General features: G+C 41.5%; 1 protein-coding gene across 2 annotated transcripts in view; it reads right to left on the reverse strand.

Moving 5' to 3' along the window:
- Positions 1–21,938, reverse strand: part of PAPPA2 (pappalysin 2) — a 399,201-nt gene that overhangs the window by 375,711 nt on the left and 1,552 nt on the right. Inside the window, exon 2 of one of the 2 annotated variants that reach the window (XM_069065505.1) lies at positions 19,341–21,051. In XM_069065505.1, the coding sequence (XP_068921606.1) occupies positions 19,341–20,148 (808 nt within the window). In that variant the 5' untranslated portion in view covers positions 20,149–21,051. Of the gene's footprint in view, positions 1–19,340; positions 21,567–21,938 lie in introns of those variants that run through there. The other variant, XM_069065506.1, reaches the window with a different exon arrangement.

Consider the following 21,938-nt stretch of genomic DNA (forward strand, 5'->3'; position numbering starts at 1 on the left):
GGGGAGCCCTTGAAACCTTCTCTTTGCAGACAACACTAGGATGATTCCAGAATGTTGCAGATCCTTCTAAATGAGATTCAAAGTAAATTACCCTAAGTATTCACACAGGTAATATCCAATAAATGAAGTTTTTGTTTTGCCATACCATGATATATGATCGGATAGATATAGAACTTGTCCATCAGTTCACATATCTTAGATACTATTCATAAACAATGAGCTGGGCCTAGAACTGAATAAGAAGAAGAGTTGAGGCTTTTGAACGTCATACAGAACTTTTAATGACCCCAACTTTCCCCCCAAAGTCAAGGTCCATCTTTTCAAAAAAAATAGTCTTCTGCTAATACTGTATAGTTTCAAGACATTTACTCCATTATATCCCTCCCCCTCCTTAAAAACTAGCTTGCCCCTTCTCCTAGTTTTCATATTAGTGTTGATGACACCACCATCTTTCAGGATCCCAGGTTTAAAACCTTAGCCAATTCCACTTCCAGAATATTGAGTTCATCTGTCCCTTCATCTATTATTTTCTGAGAGATCATTTTAATACAAGCCTTTGTTAGTTTCCTCTTAGGTTTCTGAAGGAACCTCACAGGATCATAGATTCAAAGCTGGGAGAAATGTTAGATGTCATCTGATCAAACCTTATCATTTTATGAGTGAGAGAGTTGAGACCCAGAAAAATTAAGTGACACAGTCTAGGTATTGTGGAAGACACCAGTCAAGAAGCATTTATTGAATACTTGCTATATTTCAGCCCCTCTGTTGAATCCTGGACATGAAAAAAAAGAAAAAGGGGTGGCCAGGTGGCGCAGTGAATAAGAGCACCAGCCCTGGCACTGGGAGACCCAGGATCAGTTCTGGCCTCAGATACTTGGCACCCACACAAAATAACTGGCCGTGTAACCTTGAGCAAGTTGCTTAACCCCAATTGCTTTAAAAAAGAAAAAACAAAAACCTAAATTGTTTTTTGTGATCAATCACAACAGGGAAAATGAAACCCATAAGTTGTTTCCTTAGCTACAGTTTCTCAACTCTTAGTTCCGTATGGGCAAAGTTACTTTCCTTTGGTCCACCATTAGTTACAAGCTGTGAGAGTATGTCCTTTTCCTGGTCTGATTCTTACTGGGTGGTAAATGAGGCTGTTCACAGCAACTTCCACTCAGAGACTGCCAAACAGTGGCTCAGCTCCATATAGACCCAAACCATTACGTAAAGCATATGGGCTCTGAGGAGGTTACCTAGATGGACCTGCCCTGAATCAATAAAGTAGATTTTCCCTAAATTAAAAGGTTCTATTCTGAATTCTGTTATCATACCATATTCCTAGCAACTTTTTCTATAATACTCCGTTTAGGCAAAAATTGTCCTTCAGGAGCAACCTGAAGGTTTAGTGGTGATTTGTTTGTTTTGTTTTTTCCTTTCCTGACATGGATGGGTAAATAGGTGTGGAGAGAGGCTGAAGTTTATTAAGAGCTGAAATGTTCCTTATGTCTGGGGATTCTCTACGGGAAAAAAAAAATCTCCAGAGTAATTTTTAAGTCACAAATTTTTCTTTTAGGATGTCGTTGCAAATACTTTTTTAAATCCCCATTGAGAAGGGGTAGTATGAAATTTCCCCACTGTCCAATGCCCATTGCTGCTCCTGTGAGTATAAAATTTCATAACCAGAGGATCAATGGCCACTCACTATGGTTAGCATAATGACCATATGAGTTGAGGAGCTGTGGTTGTGTGCTCTGCTGTCTCCCTGCTGAGGTAGAGAGGTGCCTGAAAGCTTGTCCTTTTTTATTTACCTTCCACTCTTTAACAAAAACAGGAAAATGATGTGCTCAGAATCCTGTTAATGCCTCACAAAGAACAACAAATCTCCCAGAATCAAAGGCAGGCTGTGCAGAAGCAGAGAGAAGGCAGTGTGTGAAGTCACTCACCGTCCACCCAAACAGAGGCTGGAGTATTTTTTCAATCCTGAACTCTTAAATACGATATCCTAATGCACAGCCCGTGCTGGGCCACAGTGAGACATGTTGGCGCCCAGAGCAGGATGTCAATTCCCTTCTCCCCCCTCAATTACACCCTCCCTATCGAGGGGCTTACTTGGGAAGCTCAATCTGTTTGTCCCCTTTCAGTGCCCTCACATGTGACTCTCAGCAGCATTAAAGCTTATTTCTAACATCATCATCCCCCCAAGGGGCACAGGCTAGGCCATAGCAATGACTTTAATGTGCATCTTAGAAGCTCTGCTTTTGCATTTCAATTAGATACAGGTGTACTTCAAATTGCACAGTTGATGCATTCCTGGAAAGCTATGTGTATATTATACATTTTAAAAATAAACTTCTCCATTCTATTTATATTGTGCAAGAGAGGGGTCTGTCATTTAAAGATACACTGCAAATAATTCTCTTATAAAGTAGAAAACCCTACTTTATAATTTATCTGTTCCATAAATTCAAAGGTTTTTTTTGTTTTTGTTTGTTTTTTTCCAAATATGGAATTTGATTTCATAATATTAATATCAAATTATCTGATTTTTCATTCATATTATTCCTTATGTGTCTGTCCCTCAGCTTATTTAATAATAACCAGACCCTCTTAATTTTACCTTCCATTCTGAAAGTAACTAAAAGTGTTTTCTAGGAAAGGCACCATTCACCATTTTGGCGAAGCAGTTTCTAATTTGCCAAGTACCACAATAACACTGTGCAAATAGCACCTAGCATAGTATCTCGACATAGTAGGCATTCAATGATAAACATTTGTTGAATCAATGAGTAAATGGATGAACGAAATACAAATATTTCCACATTTGGGACCTCAAAGCCAGTCTGAACATTTGAGAGGAAATTTTTTTAAAAACATATGCTGCAGTCCAACATACGATGGACAAAATATATTCAAATAATGGAATCCACATATTCTAGGCTACTGTGTTTGACTTCTATTCCTGGGAAAATTCTAGAATAGAACATTAAGGAGATGGTGAATTTGTAATGAATGTCTATAAAATAGAAGAGATGATCCCAAAGAGCCAGCATGGCTTCATCAAATATAGGAAATGACCCATTACCAGCCAATTCCGCAAATAGTGTCTGCCTAAATTTTAGGAAAGCTTTTGATAAAGTCTCTTAACACTATTCTTTTGGAAATGTTGGAGACAACAGCATAATGTGGGGGGGTCAAGAAAACTATGGTAATAAATATTAAGCTGTGCTTAGAGACTCCTAACTTCCAGCAAGAAGAGAGTGACAAAATTATTTCTATACTTGACCTGCTCAGAACACATCTGGAGTATTACATTCAGATTAGAGGGTCATATTTCTAGGACAACATACAGAGGAGAGCAACTAGAATGGGGAATGGCCTTGAATGCATGCCTTAGGAGGATAAGTTAGAGGAGCTAGGCATGTTTTGCCTGAAGAAGAGAATACCCAGGCTGAGGAAGGAGATGGGGAGAAGATGTGATAATTGTAGGCAAATATTGGAAGGTCTGTTATTTGGAAAGAGGATCAAAATTAATCTGCTGAACTCCAGAGGGCATTACTAAGTAAAATTTGCAAATGAGCAAATTTGGATCTGATATAAAGAAAAAATTTCCAAATAATTCAAACTATTCAAAAATGAAATGGGCTACCTTGGAGTAGTAGCACCTTCTCTATCATTGGAAGTCTTCAAGCATAGGCTGGTCTGTATGGCCACTCAATATTCTTCCAAATCCAAAATTCTGTAATCCTATGAGTATCCATAATCCAGTATTCAGAGGGAACTCACAAAGCTGGCTTTTGACACCCTCTCATCCACCCTAAGGCAGGTGTGACTGCCTCAGTTGTCAATAGCACAGAGAAGAATGAAAGAGAAAGGTACTTATAATTCAGTAGAAAATGTGTTGGATTTTGAAGCCATAAGATCAGGGTTCAAATTCTGGCTCTTAAACTTCCAGTTTGACCTTGGACCACCTCCCTGGACCTCAGTTTTTTCAACTGTATAGTATATTAGGCTAGATGACCTTGAAGGTCCCTTCAATCCTCCCCTCCTTACCAGGAAGGTGAGATATAGAGATGCCAAGCAAGCAGAGAAGAATACAAAAGAGCACAGGGAAAGCTTGATTTTAACCAGAGAGCTCAGGCACTTGAAAATTTTCAATTCAATTCAATCCAGAAAACATTTTTATTTATTTAACATTCTGGTTAAGGTCAAAATCTTTTTTTGTTTTGAGTCTTGTTGTTGAAAGCCTTTCTAAAATGTTTTAATGCAAGCACTGTAGCCTGGATATAACTGAACTTTTGAGGACTCAGACACTCCCAGGTCATCATTCTTAATGTTACCTGTCATTATAGAAGGTTGTGGATGTAAGAGGGTTTGGGAATAAGACAAGATGTAGATTGATTTGTGAATGTATTCTAGAATGGGGGGTATGTCTATTTGTTTAACTAGAGCATTGATTTTGTTGTTGATTTTGTCTCTTATCTGTCTAGGTAGTTGTTAAAGCACTGGCTGGACAGCCAGAAATACCTGGGTTCAAGTCTGGTCTCTGGCAAGTGCTGACTGGGTGACTCCAGATCAGTCATTTACCTTCAGGGTACTAGTTGTTGTGTAGTCATGTCTGACTCTTCATGACCCCATTTGCAGTTTTCTTGGTAGAGATGCTGGAGTGCTTTGCCATTTCCTTCTGCAGCCCATTTGACAGATGAGGAACTGAGGCGAACAGAGTTAAGTGACTTGCCCAGGGTCACACAAGTCTAGTAAGTGTCTGAGACTAGACTTGAACTCAGGAAGATAATTCTCCCTGAATCCAGGAACTTTAACCACTGTGCCACCTAGCTCTTCCCAATGCGCTAAGCAACTCTTTCAAAGTTTAAGTTGCAGACAGACGTGAACCCATTTTGGTAAGAACTTTGGTTCCTTATATGAAATTTCCACATTTTATGGGCTTCCTGATCACCCTTAATTCCAGTACTTTTCTTCCATTCATTATCTCTAATTTATCTTCCATATAATTTGTTTGTAAGTAGCTGTTTATGTTTGTCTCTCATGTTAGAATGTTTGCTCCTTGAGAATATCTTTGAAAAGGATTGTCGTTTGTCTTTCTTAGCACTAAGCATAGTGCCTAGCGTAGAAAGAACTTTTAAATATTTATTGACTGACTATACCAGTGAAATAACAAATCCAGTCCCTATTCATTCAACAAACACTTAATAGATCTTGTTGTCTGTAAAACAGGTTAAATGTTGTTTTTACAGTAATTGTACTGCAACATATGACTAGGATCCTATTTCCTAGAAAGCAGGGGTAGCTTCCCTGAAAAGCATTTGTTGTGATTTGCATTTTTATCCTAAAAATAGAATTCAGAGAATTTCGGTAATTCAATTCAATTTATTAAGCATTAACCAATTTCCAGACATTGTGGTTGGGACTGGAGATACAGAGATAAAAAGCAGCACACAATCCCCCAACTCAAGAACGTTTTATGCTATTGGAAAGGACATGTGCAGCCATAATCATGTTACAGAATAGAAGGTGATGGGGGCAAAGGAGAAATCCAACTAAAGTGAGAAAGAGGAAAGCAAAATCATTTGAAGTTGGAGGTCAGGGGTAAGCACAAAAGAGTTCAAGGAAGAAGTGCCACCTGAACTGGTTTTTGAGAACAAAGAGTATTTTAATAGGGGATGATCAGAATGTGCATTCCAGGTATGAGAAATGGCCTTCATGACATGGAGATGGAAGAGGACAGGGTAAGAAAGGAGAATAACAAGAGGTTTGGTTCAGTTTGACCTGACCATAGGAAGCATGATGGTGAGGGGCATGAAATAAACTTGAAGACACAGTCTGGAACCAGATTTGGGAGGCTGTTAAATGCTGATCTGAATTTGTATTCTATCCAGTAAGTAATAGCATTGCAACTAGGTCATTGTAGAATCATAGAGGGATTTGAAAGGTCAAGTTTAGCTCCCTCATTGGAAACTGAGGCTCAAGTTGGTTAAAGGAACTGTGATCTAAGAGCAAACTTCCCATTGTCCTACGGATCTGCTGAATCTAGATCACAGCCAAGATGAAAGGCAAGAAGTAAGAGCGATATTTCACATTGTTGTTGAGTCATTTCAGTCATGTCCAACATTGGGGATTTTCTTGGCAAGATGCTGGAGTGGTTTGTCATTTCCTTCTCCAGCTTATTTTACAGATGAGGAACTGAGGCAAACAGAGTTAAGTGACCTGCCCAGGATCACATAGCTAGTAACTTGGTTCCAAGCCTAGCGTTCTATCCACTGTGTCAATATTTCACATAACCTTTCCTTCTAGCCATTACATTCTGACCTCTTAGCCTTCTCAAGAATACAATAATTGTTCTTTCATTTCTTTCACCAATTTTTTTTCAGGGACTAAAGAGTCCTATCCCTCTACACTTTCTAAAACTCTGGGTTTTAGCAAGCTTTCAAGCAACAAAACACAATTTTCCCTTTAGAATGTAAACTCCTAAATAATAGGGCTGGTTTCATTCTTTGTATATGCATCCCCAGCACCTAGCACAGAGTCTGGTATATAATAGGTACTCAATAAATATTTGTTGATTAATTGATTGAAATTCGGTATGTGGTTTTATGTTTCTTGTGTTTTCACGTACTGCTTATGTTTGTCTGGTCTCCTCTATTCAATTGTAAGCTGCTTAAGAGCAGGAAAGTGGCCTTCCACTCTCTTCTTAACATCTGTTCTTCCCAACACACTGATAACTCCGTATCATTGATCCTCTTTGAAAGCAAAGGATGAACAACAACTAACATTTTTAAAATAATAATAAATGAATAACTGACACATATAATATTATAATAAATTATCTAATTTCATCCTCACAATTTCCATCATAATGAAGATATTATTATCCCCTACTTTATACTCAAGGAGACAGAAGTCAGAGGGGTTAAGTTACTTGCCCACAGCCACAAAGTTAGTGTCAAAGGCAGCATCTGAACCCAGATCTTCTTAACTCAAAATCCAGCTTTTGTGCAGTGAGAGTCAATGACTGACAGGGTGAAGCATTTTTGTTATTTCAGTCAGTAGTTCAGTCACTGTAAGTTCTATTATTGTTGCTCAGTTTTTGCTATCATGCCTGACTCTTTCTGACGCTATTTTGGGGTTTTCTTAGTGAAGAAACTGGGATGGTTTGCCATTTCCTTCTCCAGCTCATTTTACAGGTGATAAAACTGAAGCAAACAGGGTTAAGTGACTTGCCCAGGGTCATACAACTAACACACCTTAATTGTTTTGTCAAAGTCCCCTAAATGGTAGCCAGGGCAATTCCTCAACTTCAGGATATTCTGAGATTGAAAGTTCCAGTTACCACGATTGTATTTGGACTGAAGTACCAACTTTGTTCACCCACTTCTGACTCCTACTGGGAAGAACTGAGATCGATTTGTGGAATGGAATAGAATGGAGTCACGCAAGTTTTATTTTCTGAATAAAAAAATAAATTAAATATTTTTTAAACTTGGTAGTGGGCATTGATAGGAAAGGCTTTGTGGTCAGGTTGTCTGGTCACAGACTTGTGTAGAGTTGTACAGCATTTCTTTCTGGAAGATGTCAGAATTGTGAGTTCTATTTTAAATAAAGAAGAAAGTTGGTGACACAACTCAGTCACTTCCTGAATGACTCTGAGCAAGTCACTTATCCTTGTTCTATCTCAGTTTCCTCATATGCAAATGAGGATAATAATAGCATCTACCTCCCAGAGTTGATACAAGGACCAAAAGAAACAATATCTGTAAAGTGTTTTCCACCTCAGTGTGCTATATAACTAATTCTTGTTGTTGTTGTCGTCTTCATCATCATTGCTGTTGTTATGACTCCGGGGATAACTTTTTCCATGACACAGAGCACAGACACCAATTCTCATACAAACTACACAACAGGACTTGAAGTCAAGAGATTTTTAAAAAAATCCAAATTCTGAACAAAAACTAGAGTATTGTTTCCCTCTTCTGTTTCTCTGGTCTCATCAACAAAGGCATTTGGATAGAAAAGAACAGAAGCTAGCTGTGTGGCAACACATTCTGAATTAATCAGGCAGAACTGCCCCCAAAGGAATAGTAAAGAAATATAAGGAGAAGAGATGAGGTGTGTAAAACAGAAAGCCAGAGGTGAGAGCACTGGAGAAGAGCCAACAGGGTTAGATTTATTGGGAAACTGAGGGCGATTCTCACTTTCCAAAGCTCCCTCTGACACCTTTGAGCAATTGCAGCCCAAGAACCCATGCCTGAGTATTGGACTCTACAGGGTCCTAGTGAGCTCCATCCTCTTCCTTAAAAACTAGGGAACCATTAAGACCTAGGTTTTTAACTAGGTTTTAAAAAGTTTTTAGCTGGTGGTGCCACTTACTTCTATTATATGTCCATCCAGTACATAAATTCGTCTCTGAAAGTAACAGACCAGGGGTAGTGTTTTAGCCTCAAGGGCACGTGTGGCCTTCTAGGTCCTCAAGTGTGGCCCTTTGGCTGAATCCAAACTTCATGGAACAAGTCCCCTTCATAAAAGGATTTGTTCTGTAAAGTTTGGATCCAGTCAAAGGGCCACCCTTGAGGACCTAGAGGGTCACATGTGACCTTGAGGCCCCAAGTTCCCACCCCTTGTAATAAACAATGCCCTAAGAAAAGTCACATAACAGTGAATGTTTAGCACGTGCCTCCAATCACTGCTGCTGCTTGCTCAGGAGGCCAAGGCTGGTGGATCTCTTGAGCTCAAGAATTCTAAGCTTTGGTAACTTATAAAGTGGACCTGAAGGCTGCACTAAGTTCTATAACAAAAAAGCCCCTTGGAGTAGAGGGCCATGAAGCAGCCTAAGAAGGGGCAAAATCAGGTCAGAAAAAATGGAGTAGGTTTAAGCTCCCATGATGCTCAGCACTGACATCAGGCTTATGAGTGGCCAAGTTATCATTCATTGTACTTTCAGCCTCAGAAAGACAGGGAGACCCAGTCTCGACACAAAACATAAACATAGACACAAACATGAATGTCTAAGAAGTGAGGGAGAAGGTTAAGAGAAAGGGGCAAGAAGGGCATGTGACTGGCAGAGGTACTGAGACACTGAGAGAGGTGGTAGGATTAAGGGCTCATGTTAGTGACTTTTTCTCATGGACAACTCTCATTTCCAAACTCTCCCCCACCTGCTCTGCTTCCCCCAAGTCCCACCCCTCTGAATCCTGGCTGACTCCCAAGTCCCAAAGTTAACACCTGTGTGCCAGATATCCAAATACTAAACAACTACGCTGCAGAGACAGCTGCAAGGAGGCACACTGTACTCCCCTTGGGTCAAGCAGAAAGGTAAAGTCCAGGAGAGAGAGCTCATAGTACAATGAAGGAAACAATCCTGGTTTTATTTTTCCCTCCTCCCCTCTTCTCCCTTCTCTTTTTTCTTTCAAAGATGCTGCTACATCAAAATCTGATCCTGTACTACTTCTGAGGAGCTAAGTGTTCTGGGTATGGATGTCATTTGGTACTAATCCAGGTGAAAAGTAATATGGAGCTTTTAATATTAGGTAAAAGGTTTTTAAAACCCTCTTCAGGGCACTGGAGAGGTTTGGAAAGAGAAGAAAGCTGCTTATGATGCCAATAAAGAGACAAGAGATGTCATGGTCAGAGAAATTTGGGGAGAAAAAAAATCATGCCAACCAGTAAACTTCTTCACAAACTTGGGCCCTTCACCTGGGTGGTCAGCACATCAAGTACTAGAAACATAAACTTAAATCTCCTAGACTGCCCACACTGAGGCATCAATGTGGCTTGTTACTCTCAGTCCATCTTCATGGCCCTTCGTGTGGGTCTGCCATCATTGCCCCAAGCAGTGGAATTTACCTGCTCCCTTTGAGAGACTGTCCTCAGTCTTTCTCCTGAATATAGTTTATGATTAGCAAAGACTGAGGTAAAAACAAACCAAAAAAAAAAAAACCCCCAGGACCCTGAAGAGGATATGGTAAGCAGAAGTAACCTCTTGGCCTCTCTGATCTCTTCCTGGTCCAGATCTTTGACCCAATAATCCTCTGACCCCATTGAGGAACCAGCTTCCAGAAATCTCCTTTTACCCAACTCTTACCTATGAAATTTTCCAGTAATCCAACCCTGGAATGAACCTTGTTTTTGTTTGTTTATTTGTTTGTTTGTTTCCATAACTCTGAAGAAATTGGAAAGGGAGGAAGGGGTATTTCTTGCCTTTCACTTCATGCATTAATCACGAATTTTTGTAGATGATCCATCACCTTCTCTTCTCCCTCCTCATTAACTGTGTCCTGAGAAGTGTTTGATTTTTTTTTTCACCAGCTAAAACTTAAGAAGTTGTGAATAAAGAGAGCCATAAACTGCAAAATAATATAATGTACAAATGCCATCTGTTATTCTAAGATTTGACATGGATGAGTGGGGATGGCATTGGACTGGGGATTCACAGACCTCTGTTTGAGTCCTAGCTCTGATGCCATCTGACAGACATCAATCAAATCATTCCTGGGCCTCAGTTTCCTCACCTGTACAATGCAGATAAGGAAGTTTGCAAGGTCCACATCACTATAGAAATCTGAGCTGTTAAGGTGATCAGTGGATCATGCTACAGATGTGAACATACCAAATCCAGAGCAAATCTCATTGCCCCACCTTAACAATGTGCATGCCCCACTTTGTCAGCAATTGGCAAACTGACTGAAGTTCAACATGTGATCTGATCACTTGTTCATTAAGTGAAAAGTCTTCCATTTTCAAGGTTCCTTTGCTCCCTTTTATCTTTGAGCAAAGGGTTAACCATGGGATGTGCCAATCCTTGTCTCTTAGAATTTTTTAGGAGCTTTCTGTCTGCAAAGTTTGGGGGGGGGGGGGGTTTAGACATTATGCATTTAAACTAGTTATGAGAACACTCTTACTTCAGATAGTGAAAACTGTACGACACATAAATGTGAAAGGGGACAGAGAATAGAAACCTCCTTTTCTGAAGATCTTTAAGAACAAGATAGAACTAGATCTTTCCTCCGTCTATCCTGGCAAACTTAAATATAAAGGAAGTTCAGAACTGAAGACCCACCACTCAAAGTGGCCTCCAGTCTATGATTCCATAATCATAAGACCGTCTAATGACTTAAAGTATTTCTTCTGTGATGCTCTACATTTTTAATGAGTGACCCTGAGACCCTAGACCTTGAGATACTGGAATGGAAGTTATTAAGACAGTAGGATAACCATAGTAGCTTGTGGAAACTGTAATACAAAATACCCTGGATTTGGAGGAGGACTAGAACCCAGGTTCAAATCCCAGCTCTGTCACTAACTAACTGAGTGACACTGGCACTTCATTTAACCTCTAAGGGCCACAGTTCTGTGACCCTGGACAAGTCACTTATCCTTGTCTGCCTCCGTTTCTTCATCTCTACAATGGGCATAATAATAGAACAGCCCTCGAAGGGTTGTTGTGAGAATCACGCGTGAGATTCACAAGAGGTCTTTGCGGACTTTAAAGCGCTATGTAAGTGCCCGTGACTATTACCCTACGGCGCCTCCTTAGGCTGCCATGTCCTGCTTGTACACATTGCTCCTCCCTTTACACGAGGAGAGCAGGGCTTGTTTTTGTGGCTTTTGTCTTTCTTTGCATCCCCAGCACTTCGTTAGTCCTTGGAACATAGTAAGTGTTTAGTAAAGGCTTGAAAAAGTTATTGACATGCACTAAATTTTTACAGGTATTTCCGCCTAAAAGAAGAGATCATATCCATTGTCAGGGTCCCCTCAGTCATTTATTTTTATTAAAGATTCCTTTTTTCCCCCTGTATTGGAAATGCAATTTTTAAGATGTTCCCTGCCCCTAGGCTAACGTGCACCTGGAGCCTGGGGAGGGAGGCTTGTTTTCAGGAGATACTTTTTGATTGGCCAGTGGGTCCAAAAGGTTGTTCCATTCTCTGAGCCAGGAGAAGGCCATATAAACCCTGATATGAGGCTTTGTTTTGGGACTCACTTTGAGAAGTGTTCTGTGATTTGATCAGATGAAACTATGGGAAGCTGTTGTTGAGAGCTCCCCGGCTTTGAAAAACCCAGATATTGATGAAATCCAGATGTTGATTTGGTATGCATGTAATGGTTGGACAGTTTGGAGACTGTCTACTTGATCTGTTTCTCTGTCTTGATAATTCTGTCTGTATATTCTGAAGTTCGGGGTGCTGACCTTTTTCCCCTGAACTAGGTAAACAATACATATTTGACTGATTAAAGTAAGCTTGTTGACCCATTCTGAGTTGCTTTCCTTTATCAAAGCAGATCCAAGAACCTGTGTTGGCAGCCACCCAGAGGATGCTTGGGGTGCTTGCTGCTACACCCACCTCATTTATACACCTGTGATTTGTATCCACTTAGGGAAAATCCTGGTGAGGAAATCTCTATTAATGCAAATAAATAACAGTTCCTCAAGTTTTGTTTTGAAGTTTCCTGGGCACAGAGAAGTGAATTGATTTGCCCAAAGTCAAAGAGCCAGAGCCAGTACATGACAGATGCAGGATTTGATCCCAGGCCTTTCTAGATTTAAGGATGATTCTCTACCCACTATATCATACTGCCTTTGTGATATCCTGTGGGAAAATATTAGCAGCAAGCCAAATGACTTCCATTTTACAGATTTGGAAATCCTCCCTCCACCCCTCTCCACAGAGATATACAACCATACAAACAAAGAACATAAACTGTCTAATGAAAAAATACAGACCAATGACAAAACTTGACCTAAAAAAAGGACTTCCAGGTCAACACTCCATTTATTTTTGTAACCCACCTCTAACTGTTGAGATGTCTAGACCAGTGGCATCAAATTTAAATAAAAATAGGGGCCAGGAAAATCCCTCAAGGATCTAATTGATTTAGAAAACCATATATTAACATTATCCATGTATTATCTCATTTTTGCTTAGTATTTCCCAATTACATTTTAATCTGGTTTGGGCTGACCCATGTGGCCCACAAACCATGTGTTTGAAGTCTCTGGTCTAGACTATTTGGGGCTGTCCTTTAAAGCCCCATAACATGGGTATTTGGTAGCAATAACTGGGATCTAATGCATCCTTGTTCTCCCATTGTACATTTCTCATGATGGTTGTTTTTAATAAATATTTTTGTGTGGCACACAGTAGGTGATCCAATTGGATGGTTTAGTGAGGTCCTACAGTCAGCCTGCCAGGGTCAGCCCATGGCCCTGGCTGGACACTGAGAAAATGGTACAACTTTATCTAGAGGAAGTAAAAGTTGCAACATGGTTTCCATAGGTAAACCTGTAGAAGAATCATCAGATGGCTCAGTGGACAGAGTGTAGTGCCTAGAGTCAGGAAGATTTGAGTTCAAATTTTACCTCAAACAGCTACTAGCTGAGTGAGTCACTTAAGCACTGTTTGCCTTAATCCATTGGGGACGGAGATGGCAAACCACTCCAGTATCTTTGCCAAGAAAACTCCATGGACAGTATGGTCCCCAGGGTAATGAAGAATTGGACACGACTGAACAGCAACAACAACAGCAACACAGGAGGCTCCCAATAAATGCTTACTGATTGAGAAGTAGTGAGTAAATATGGTGGAGTAGAAAGAACATGGGATTGGGAGTCAAGAGATTTGAATTATAGGCCATAATTTACCAATTACTAGCTGTATGACCTTTGGTCAGTCACTTGTCTAGGAATCATCTTCCTGATCAATAAAACAAAAGCTTTTAACAAGATGATCTCTAGGGTCTCTTCCAACGCTGCAATTCCACAATGCCATGAGGAAAGAAATCTAGATTAATATCTTAGCTTTGCCATGATCCTCTTTGGAACTTGGGGAGTCCATATAACTTCAGGAAACATTTGAACAAATAAGAGGGAAAAGTAGGGAATCATTAATGTCTAAGTGAGAAGAAGGGAAGGAAAGTATGAGGGAATAAAAGGGATGGAAGGAAAATAGGGCCATTCCAGGATGAAGAAAGTCATTCAAGAAATCCAAACTTTGGAATGAAACCTTCAGAGAATTAGTCTAAATTTAGTTCAAGACCAAGACTTTCTGAGGTGAATTCTCCTCAGTGGTCCAGCTAAGGTGGTATCCTGACCTCAGGCTAGCTGTTAGTGAGTAGGTATCCCCTAACTGACCAGGCTATTCAGTAGGGCTTTCAATGAGGAACACAGTGAATCAGAGCAGGGCACTGAGCCTCATTACCCTTTTCCAAATCTGTTTTCTCCTATTGCTTTAAAGATTTCCACTCTTCAAATTTATAAGAATACAAGCCATTCCCCAATTGATAAATGGTCAAAGGATATGAACAGGTAGTTTTCCAATGGAGAAATTAAAGCTAAAACACTATGGATTAGAGAAATGCAAATCAAAACAACTCTGAGGTACCACATCACATCTATCAAATTTACTAACATGACAAAACAGGAAAATGATAAATGTTGAAGAAGATTTGGGAAAATTGGGACACTAATGCATCATTGGTGGAGTTGTGAGCTGATCCAACCATTCTGGAGAGCAATTTGGAACTATGCCCAAAGATCATTCAAACTGTACATGCCCTTTGATCCAGAAAGAAAAATATTAGGTCTGTATTCCAAAGATATTATTTTTAATAAGGAATAATGGGCTACATGTACAACAATATTTATAGGAGTTCTTTTTGTGGTGGTGAAGAGTTGGAAATTTGCTCATCAATTGGGGAATAACTGAACAATTTGTGGTATATGAATGTAATGGAATACTATTGTGCTATAAGAAATGATGAGCAGTCAGATTTCAGAAAAACCTGGAAAGACTTACATGAACTGATGCTGAGTGAAGTGAGAAGAACATTGTACACAGTAACAGCAGCATCACACAATGATCAACTATGACTGACTTAGCTCTTCTCAGCAGTATGATCCTAGACAATTCCAAAAAACCCATGATGGAAAATTCTGAATTTTCCACATCCAGAGAAAGAGCTTTAGAGTCTGAATGCAAATGGAAGAATACTGTTTTCACTTTTTTTGTTGTTTTTAATTGCTTTTCTCTTTTATTCTTTTTCTTCTTTTACAACATGACTAATGTGGAAATATGTTTATATGATTGCACATGTATAATCTATATTAGATTGCTTGCTGTCATTGGGAGAGGGGAAAGGACGGGGAGGGAGAAAAAAGTGTGAAACTCAAAATCTTATTAAAAAAATAATGTTGAAAACTATCTTCACATGTAATTGGGGGAAAAATGCTATTTTCAAAAAAAAAAAATTGACATTCTTCAGAAGAGGCATTAGGTTTATTCTGCTTAGTCCTGGGGACCAAACTAGGAACAATGAGTGAAAGTTACAGAGGAACAAGTCAAGACTTGCTGGCTTGATATATAATGAAAAAATTCCTAATAATTCTGTTCCAAAGGTGGAATGGACTGACATCATTGAAGGTCTTGGAGCAGAGGCTATGGGACTGTTTGTCAGGGAATTACAGAGGAGATTCCCACTCAGGCATGGGTTAGAACCCATGTCCTCCAAGATGCCATCCAGTTCTGAGATTCTAGGACCTGGATTCTGGTCTGAAAGGAAGCTAAGCCAGGTTGTAGGTCTCTCCCATAGAATGTCAGAAACTCTCAGGGCCTGGGATGTATGAATCACATAGAATGAATCAAAAGTCATCCTCATCCCTAAATAAAACAGCTCTCTAAGCTACACTGGAGTTAAATGTACCATGCTAGCAGTGGGGGTAGAGGGGCAGGGCAATGGGGGAGGATGGGGGGGGACTGTTTGTTCAATATTTGTGTATATATACTTTTTTTTCCCCTCTCAAGTGTCTAAATGTGCAGCATCCCAGGCAGCCACAACCAAGGATGTCACCTTCACTAGTCACCATGGCACTGTAATGTGAACTTCCTGGAGTTTCCCATCCTCACCTCCCCAGGTAGGATTATTTCCAGTCCTGGGAAGGATAGAGGACTCAAAAGGCAGCAGTCCAAACCAGGTACAGACCCAAACTGACATTTCCCCTGAAGAATTTGTGGACTGGCGCCAGCCACCCTGTGCATGAGGCAACACTGCCACCTAGTGTCACACACAGGAAGTATTCCCAAAGGCCCAGTCTCTCCTGGGGTTCCCTTCTCCAGGGGCTAATGAGACCCAGTGGCCAAACAAAATATGCCATCTGTTCCAGGGAGTACAAGTTGTAGTGAGGGGACTTCGGGACTGAAGTGTAGAGGGCTGTGGGGTAAAGCATTAGGAGTAATATGGTCTGCCCACTACTCCTCTTTGCTTTAAGACTGGCTTAGGACTAGAGGGTATTTCTCTAGCAGAACTATGGACAGGGTAGAGTGAGAACTGTATGGCAGTTTTTGTGGAAAGAAAGTAAAGGAGTCAGATATAAGCCTATTTTCTCCATGGAGGAGGCTGGTTGTTTTCATGGTTCTCCACCACAAGGGCCACAGCTAAATGAGGCTCTTCTGGAGTAGAAAGGAACTGGAGAGCAGGAAGGGACACTATTGACTGACTAGTTCAGGCTTGTCATGTAGATGCATCTAGGAGCAACATTTAACTCCTGGTTTCATTTAGGTCACGTTATTTTTAGCCCTCTTGGGAACCTGTTTGGAAATGCCCAAGGGTGAATATGCAGCATCAGCCCCCACCTGTCCAATGGGATCCATACCATTGTTCAACATGTCAACTTTTTTTTAAATGTTTAGTGTTTTAATGTTTAAGTGGAATTGGATGGAAAGTGGGAAAAGATGAGGATGGTTTTTGTTTCCTGTTGATGGGGTCTCTTTCCTTCCATTCTTCTAAGAAGAGGATGAGGGAAGAAGAGAGACTTAAAATAGAAAGTCAGTTAATCACAGGGGTAGCAGGGCTTTTCCAGATTGATCAGCTGAGACAAGAAACCTCACAGGGGTAGCCTATCTAATAATAAAAAGGGAGGAAAAGGAACTTATGGCCGATTTTGGACAATCCGTGGATTTACAAACTTCAGATAAGTACTTTCAAGAAGTATCCGGAACCATGAGAAAATGCATTGGTGCCCAAGCCCATAGAGGACCAAAACCTCAGCTATCACTCCTCAAAGAGAATTTGAGAGGACATCTAAGGGCTGGGGGCAGGTAGCAAGCATTGTCTTTCTGCAGGGCAAGGGATTAAAAATTTAGAGCAGCTCACATTTCTGTAGTGCTCTAAGGTTCCCAGAATACTTTTTAAGTGTGGTGGGCTCTGAGAGTTTCCTCTTTATAATTTTTTTGGATTCCACTCTGCTTCTACCCAGCCAGAGAGCTGGTCCCAGGTCCCCTTTTCCTGCTACTGCAAGAGCAAAGTTACTGTTCTTGGGATGAATTGCAAGAGAGCAATCTTCCTGGCAAAAGAGGAGGCAGTGAAGAGGGGAAATCTGCGAGGCAGCCAGCCCTGATCACAGAATTGTCTTATTGTATTATTTCATCATCTTGGCACCAGAAGAAGGATTCCCCCTTCCCCCGCTACCTCACCCAACCTCCAGCCCATCCTGCCCAACATTCTAAGAGGAAGGCAGTGGAGAGGGAAGACTAAAAATGACATGGGTCATCTTCTGAGAATCCTGATCCCCAAAGCTACCATTACAATCAAAGGAGGAGGAGAGGGAGAAGAGGGCTAGAATCTGGAATAAGGGTCCTAGAATTACCTAGATGATGGAGAGAGTCTTGTTCAACTCCCCTTTACTGAAGATTATAAACATGTCCTTGACTTTACAGGTCCCCCCAACTATGGAAGAAGCTAGGGCCCTTTAAGTAGTTTCCTGTCCAAACACTCCATTGGTTTGGGGTTTTATTCTCAAACTGCATTCTGAGTCACTGGGTGAGCTTGGGCAAACATCCATGCTTCTTAGAGCCAGAGAAATAGTGAATATTATAGGACTGAGTGGTATAGTGGAAAGAAGACTAGTGGAATTTGGGGTCAGGGAATCTGAATTCAAATCCCAGCTATGCTACTCGTTGACTGTGTGACACTGGGCAAGTTACTTAACTTCTCTGGGCTTCAATTTCCTTATCTTTAAAATGGGTCTGTGCTTCTAAGATCCTTTCCAATTCTGAATTGTATGAATTGATCATCTAGTTCAATTCTGTCATCTTGCACTAAAGGAAACTGAAGCCAAGAGTAAGGTCACACAGCTAATACATTTTGTTGCCTCAGTTTTCCCATCTGTGAAATGGTAATACCTAATCCTTCCTTCTTGGTTCAGAGACCTCCCTATTGCAAACAGTCACTAGTTCAGATCATCAAGTATTGGTTGTCCACCATGAGGCCAGATCATTCTGAGGATTATGGTCCTATTTTTTTGTCATAAAATAGAAAGCAATGAGATATCAAGCCAATTTTTCATTCAAAATACTCTAACTGCCCTTCCTCCCACTCACCTGCTCAGTAGGTAGGATTTGTAAAATATGGAGCTATGCCTATATTTCCCATAGCCCGCATATAGAACCTCATTTCACAACTGTTTGGAATGGGAGGATAGGATCCCATCAGACAGAAGACAGAGACTCAGACAGGTTTGCTTAAAGTCACAGTTAATGGCAAAGCTGGGACCCAGTTAACTTACTCTGGGTGTGTGCTTTTTCCACTGGGCTCTGCTGTCCCCACACTAGTCACATTGTGTGCTCAAGAATTGAGGGAGGTCTCTCCGAGTCTGGGGACAGATACCTCCTCTGCCCTCGTCCATTGGTCTATCTCCAATGTCCCTGCTATGCATATAGCATATGCTGTGCTCTGGGTGCAGCCCCCCAGAGAAGTTCCTATCGTCCCTCTGTCTTTGAAGGCTCCTGGAGCCTGGAGACTGCCACCTCCCCACCCCATCCCTCATCGATCTTGCCACCAAGAGCCAAAGAATGTCCTCTCCCTCTAGAAAAAAAGACAAGAGACTTTAGTGAAAATCTGGTATGGGAAAGGAACTTTTAGAAAAGAGTTGAGAGGAAACCCAATGGATTAAAGCAAGAACAATATAGCAAGTACAGCTGCCATAGAATCATTAGATATGTGGCTCATCTTGTGTAGAAAGAAAAACCCTTCCTCCCTACCTCCAACCTTCTCCATTCTTGCCTTCGTTATATTTTATCTCCCTTTCTCCACCTCTGACCATTCCTGCAGATACATAGCATTTAGAGTTGGGATCAACCTTAGAAATCATCTAATCCATTTCCCTCATTTTACATATCAGGAAACTGAGGCCCAGAGATGGACAGCTGTTAAGCCAGGATTTGCACCCAGGTACCCTGACTCCAAAACCACTTTTCTTTGCATAGTTCCACCCAGGTCAATCAGCACCTGAGCAGGGCAAGTGCCCAGTTAGCCAAGGTCTTCAAATCATGGAAAAGCACAGGGTCTCTTACCTGCTATAATGGCTGGGTTGTTCTGCCCTCCCTCTGGTCTTACCCAGGCTTCAACCGTGAATGCTTCCCGGGGAATCTCAACCATCACCTCTGGGCGAACCAACAGCTGTTCCCGCCTCCCAGAGAAGTACAGGATAGGCATCCTTTCTTGGGAGTTAAAGGTTGCTCCTCCCCAGCTGGGGTTTTCCCCCAAGTTCTCTGCATTCTTCTCCTGTGTCTGTCTCCGATGCCTGACCCTCACTTTCCCCTTTCTTTGGGATTCTGGCTCTAGTCCTTGTGGGTGTGAGGGGGCTTCAATGCCGACAGTAGCTCTTTCTTTGGTCCCAGATTCACTCAGAGACTCCAAGAATCCTTGACTTCCAAAGTGAATGTCATCAGACTGTTCACTAGGATTGTCCCCTGGCTGGGGGACAGGGATCCCCTGGCCTTGACTCCCAATCAGGAGTGTGGTTATACTCCTTGCTTGTCTTTGAGCTTCATCTTGAAGAAAATGATTTGTAAGCCTCGCCTCAGTGCCAGGCTTACTATTTCCTACCGAGGGTCTTTTCTGGTCCCTGATGGGGTAGGGATGAAAGTAGTCCACTCTTCTGCTAGGGTAAGCCCCAAAGAGATGATGCAGGGGAGCAGCGTGGGGTCTTCGGGCCCTAGTCCCCAGCCAGCAAGGTTCTCCTTCTGCTGACACCTGGTTCAGCCGTCCCCTGAGGACCAAGGACTGCTTACGTTCCCAGCCCAGGTCCGAGTCTGCTACGCTGAACACTCCACCAGTCAGAACCACAACTGTCATTCCCAGGACCGTTAAGCCCAGCATACCTCCCCTGGCTCATCCACAGAACTACAAGCTAATATAGGGGGAGGAGGTGGCACACCAGAACAGGGATGGGGAGTGAGGCAAGAAGAGACAGCTAATGAAAGTACTAGAGTCACTTGGATTGGGACAGCTGCTTTTTTCAGGACATTAAACTTCCACTAAGGCTTTTCTTCATCCTAACCTGCAGCCTGATGCTGCCTTCCCCTTCCAATTTGGCTTTCTGTTCCCCCACCCCACCCCCCACCCACTGTGTGTGATCTTCCACACTCTTCCTCCTTAATCTTCCTCCTCTTTCCCTCCACTAGTCCTTACAGAATGAAGCTAATTTCTCCCTGGTTCCTTTGAATTTCCTGCCCAGGAAAAAAAGCTCAGGTTTCTTTCTTTTGACCGCACCTCCTCTCAATGCTACTAGATGAGGAAAGCATGGGCATTTTCTTCTGAGCCAAATTCTCTCAGACACACATTCACAGACACACAGACACACATATCACTCCCTACCTGGGCTCCTTTTACAAACTTTTCTCCCTTCAACTCATCTCTCTTCTTTTCCTTACACACACACACACACACACACACACACACACACACAGTGCTATAATGCTTGCTCTCTAAACATACACAAAGAATTTAGAAACACAAAATTCAGACTAGTACTTAACTTTCACTATGCCAGCTTGTCCTTTCTCAGGCAGATCTCCAATCAGCTCCCAGGTTGTCTGTCCAGGTTGCTTTGTCCCTTCTGTTTGGTGCTTGGGGGTGCTGGTTGTTATTTTTTTGTCCCCTTTCAACTTGTTGGTCTGTTGAAAGCTTGGTTAAAGTTCTCCTTTCAGGTGCCAGTCTGATGTTAGGAATCACCTTATTAGTTTAAAAGCTCTGTGGTTCACTTCATCTTCTTATGGGCTCCTGGGAAGATGGGGGGAAAGGATAAAAAAAGAAGAGAAGGATGCATTTCAGGGAACCTGCTCTGTCCTAGTCTCTTTTCCTCTTCCTTTCTTTCTGCCTGTAATTATCTTCTTGTTTGTTTCACTTAAAGACAATGATGTCAAAGCTAATAAGTTCAGTGCATCACTCCACCTACTCTCTGTCCCCTCCTCCCTCCTGAAAATCTCCCCACCTCATACAGACACTGGGGAGAAAGAGCCTGGCCACATGCTCCCCTTGGTTCCCCCCAGTAAACATCTTGGGCTTTTTCTTTCAGCAGGCTCAGCCTACACAATCAATATCAAACAATCAATAGTGTTTGGGAACTCTCTCTCTCTCTCTCTCTCTCTCTCTCTCTCTCTCTCTCTCTCTCTCTCTCACACACACACACACACACACACACACACACACACATACACACACACTCTGCCTCTCTCTCACACACCTGATCTCCTAGCTGTTGCATGTAAGTGCACACTAGTCAACTTGGGACCATTTACATCCCTGTTAATCACATTACTAATATATCAAGAACCTCTTGTATCTATCACTATCTGAGCTTATTATGCTTCTTTCTCATTGCAGTGATTACCAGAGACTCAAAAGGGACCCTGAGTCCATTGTACAGTGGACACTAGTGAAAAGGAAGGAAATATACATATATTTGTGTGTATATATATATGTGTGTGTGTATATGTGTATATTTGTGTAGGCATATGAATATATGCATATATACACATACACATAAATATGCATATATGTATAAATATGTGGGAAATTTTATATAGAAGTTCCATGAATCTCAACTGCATTCATTCTCATTCTCTCTCTCTCTCTCTCTCTCTCTCTGTCTCTCTCTCTCTCTCTCT

This window comes from Petaurus breviceps, unplaced genomic scaffold (assembly GCF_028583685.1).
Source record: "Petaurus breviceps papuanus isolate PSGF00001 unplaced genomic scaffold, PetGlider_PUasm1.0 90692, whole genome shotgun sequence".
Classification (NCBI taxonomy): domain Eukaryota; kingdom Metazoa; phylum Chordata; class Mammalia; order Diprotodontia; family Petauridae; genus Petaurus; species Petaurus breviceps.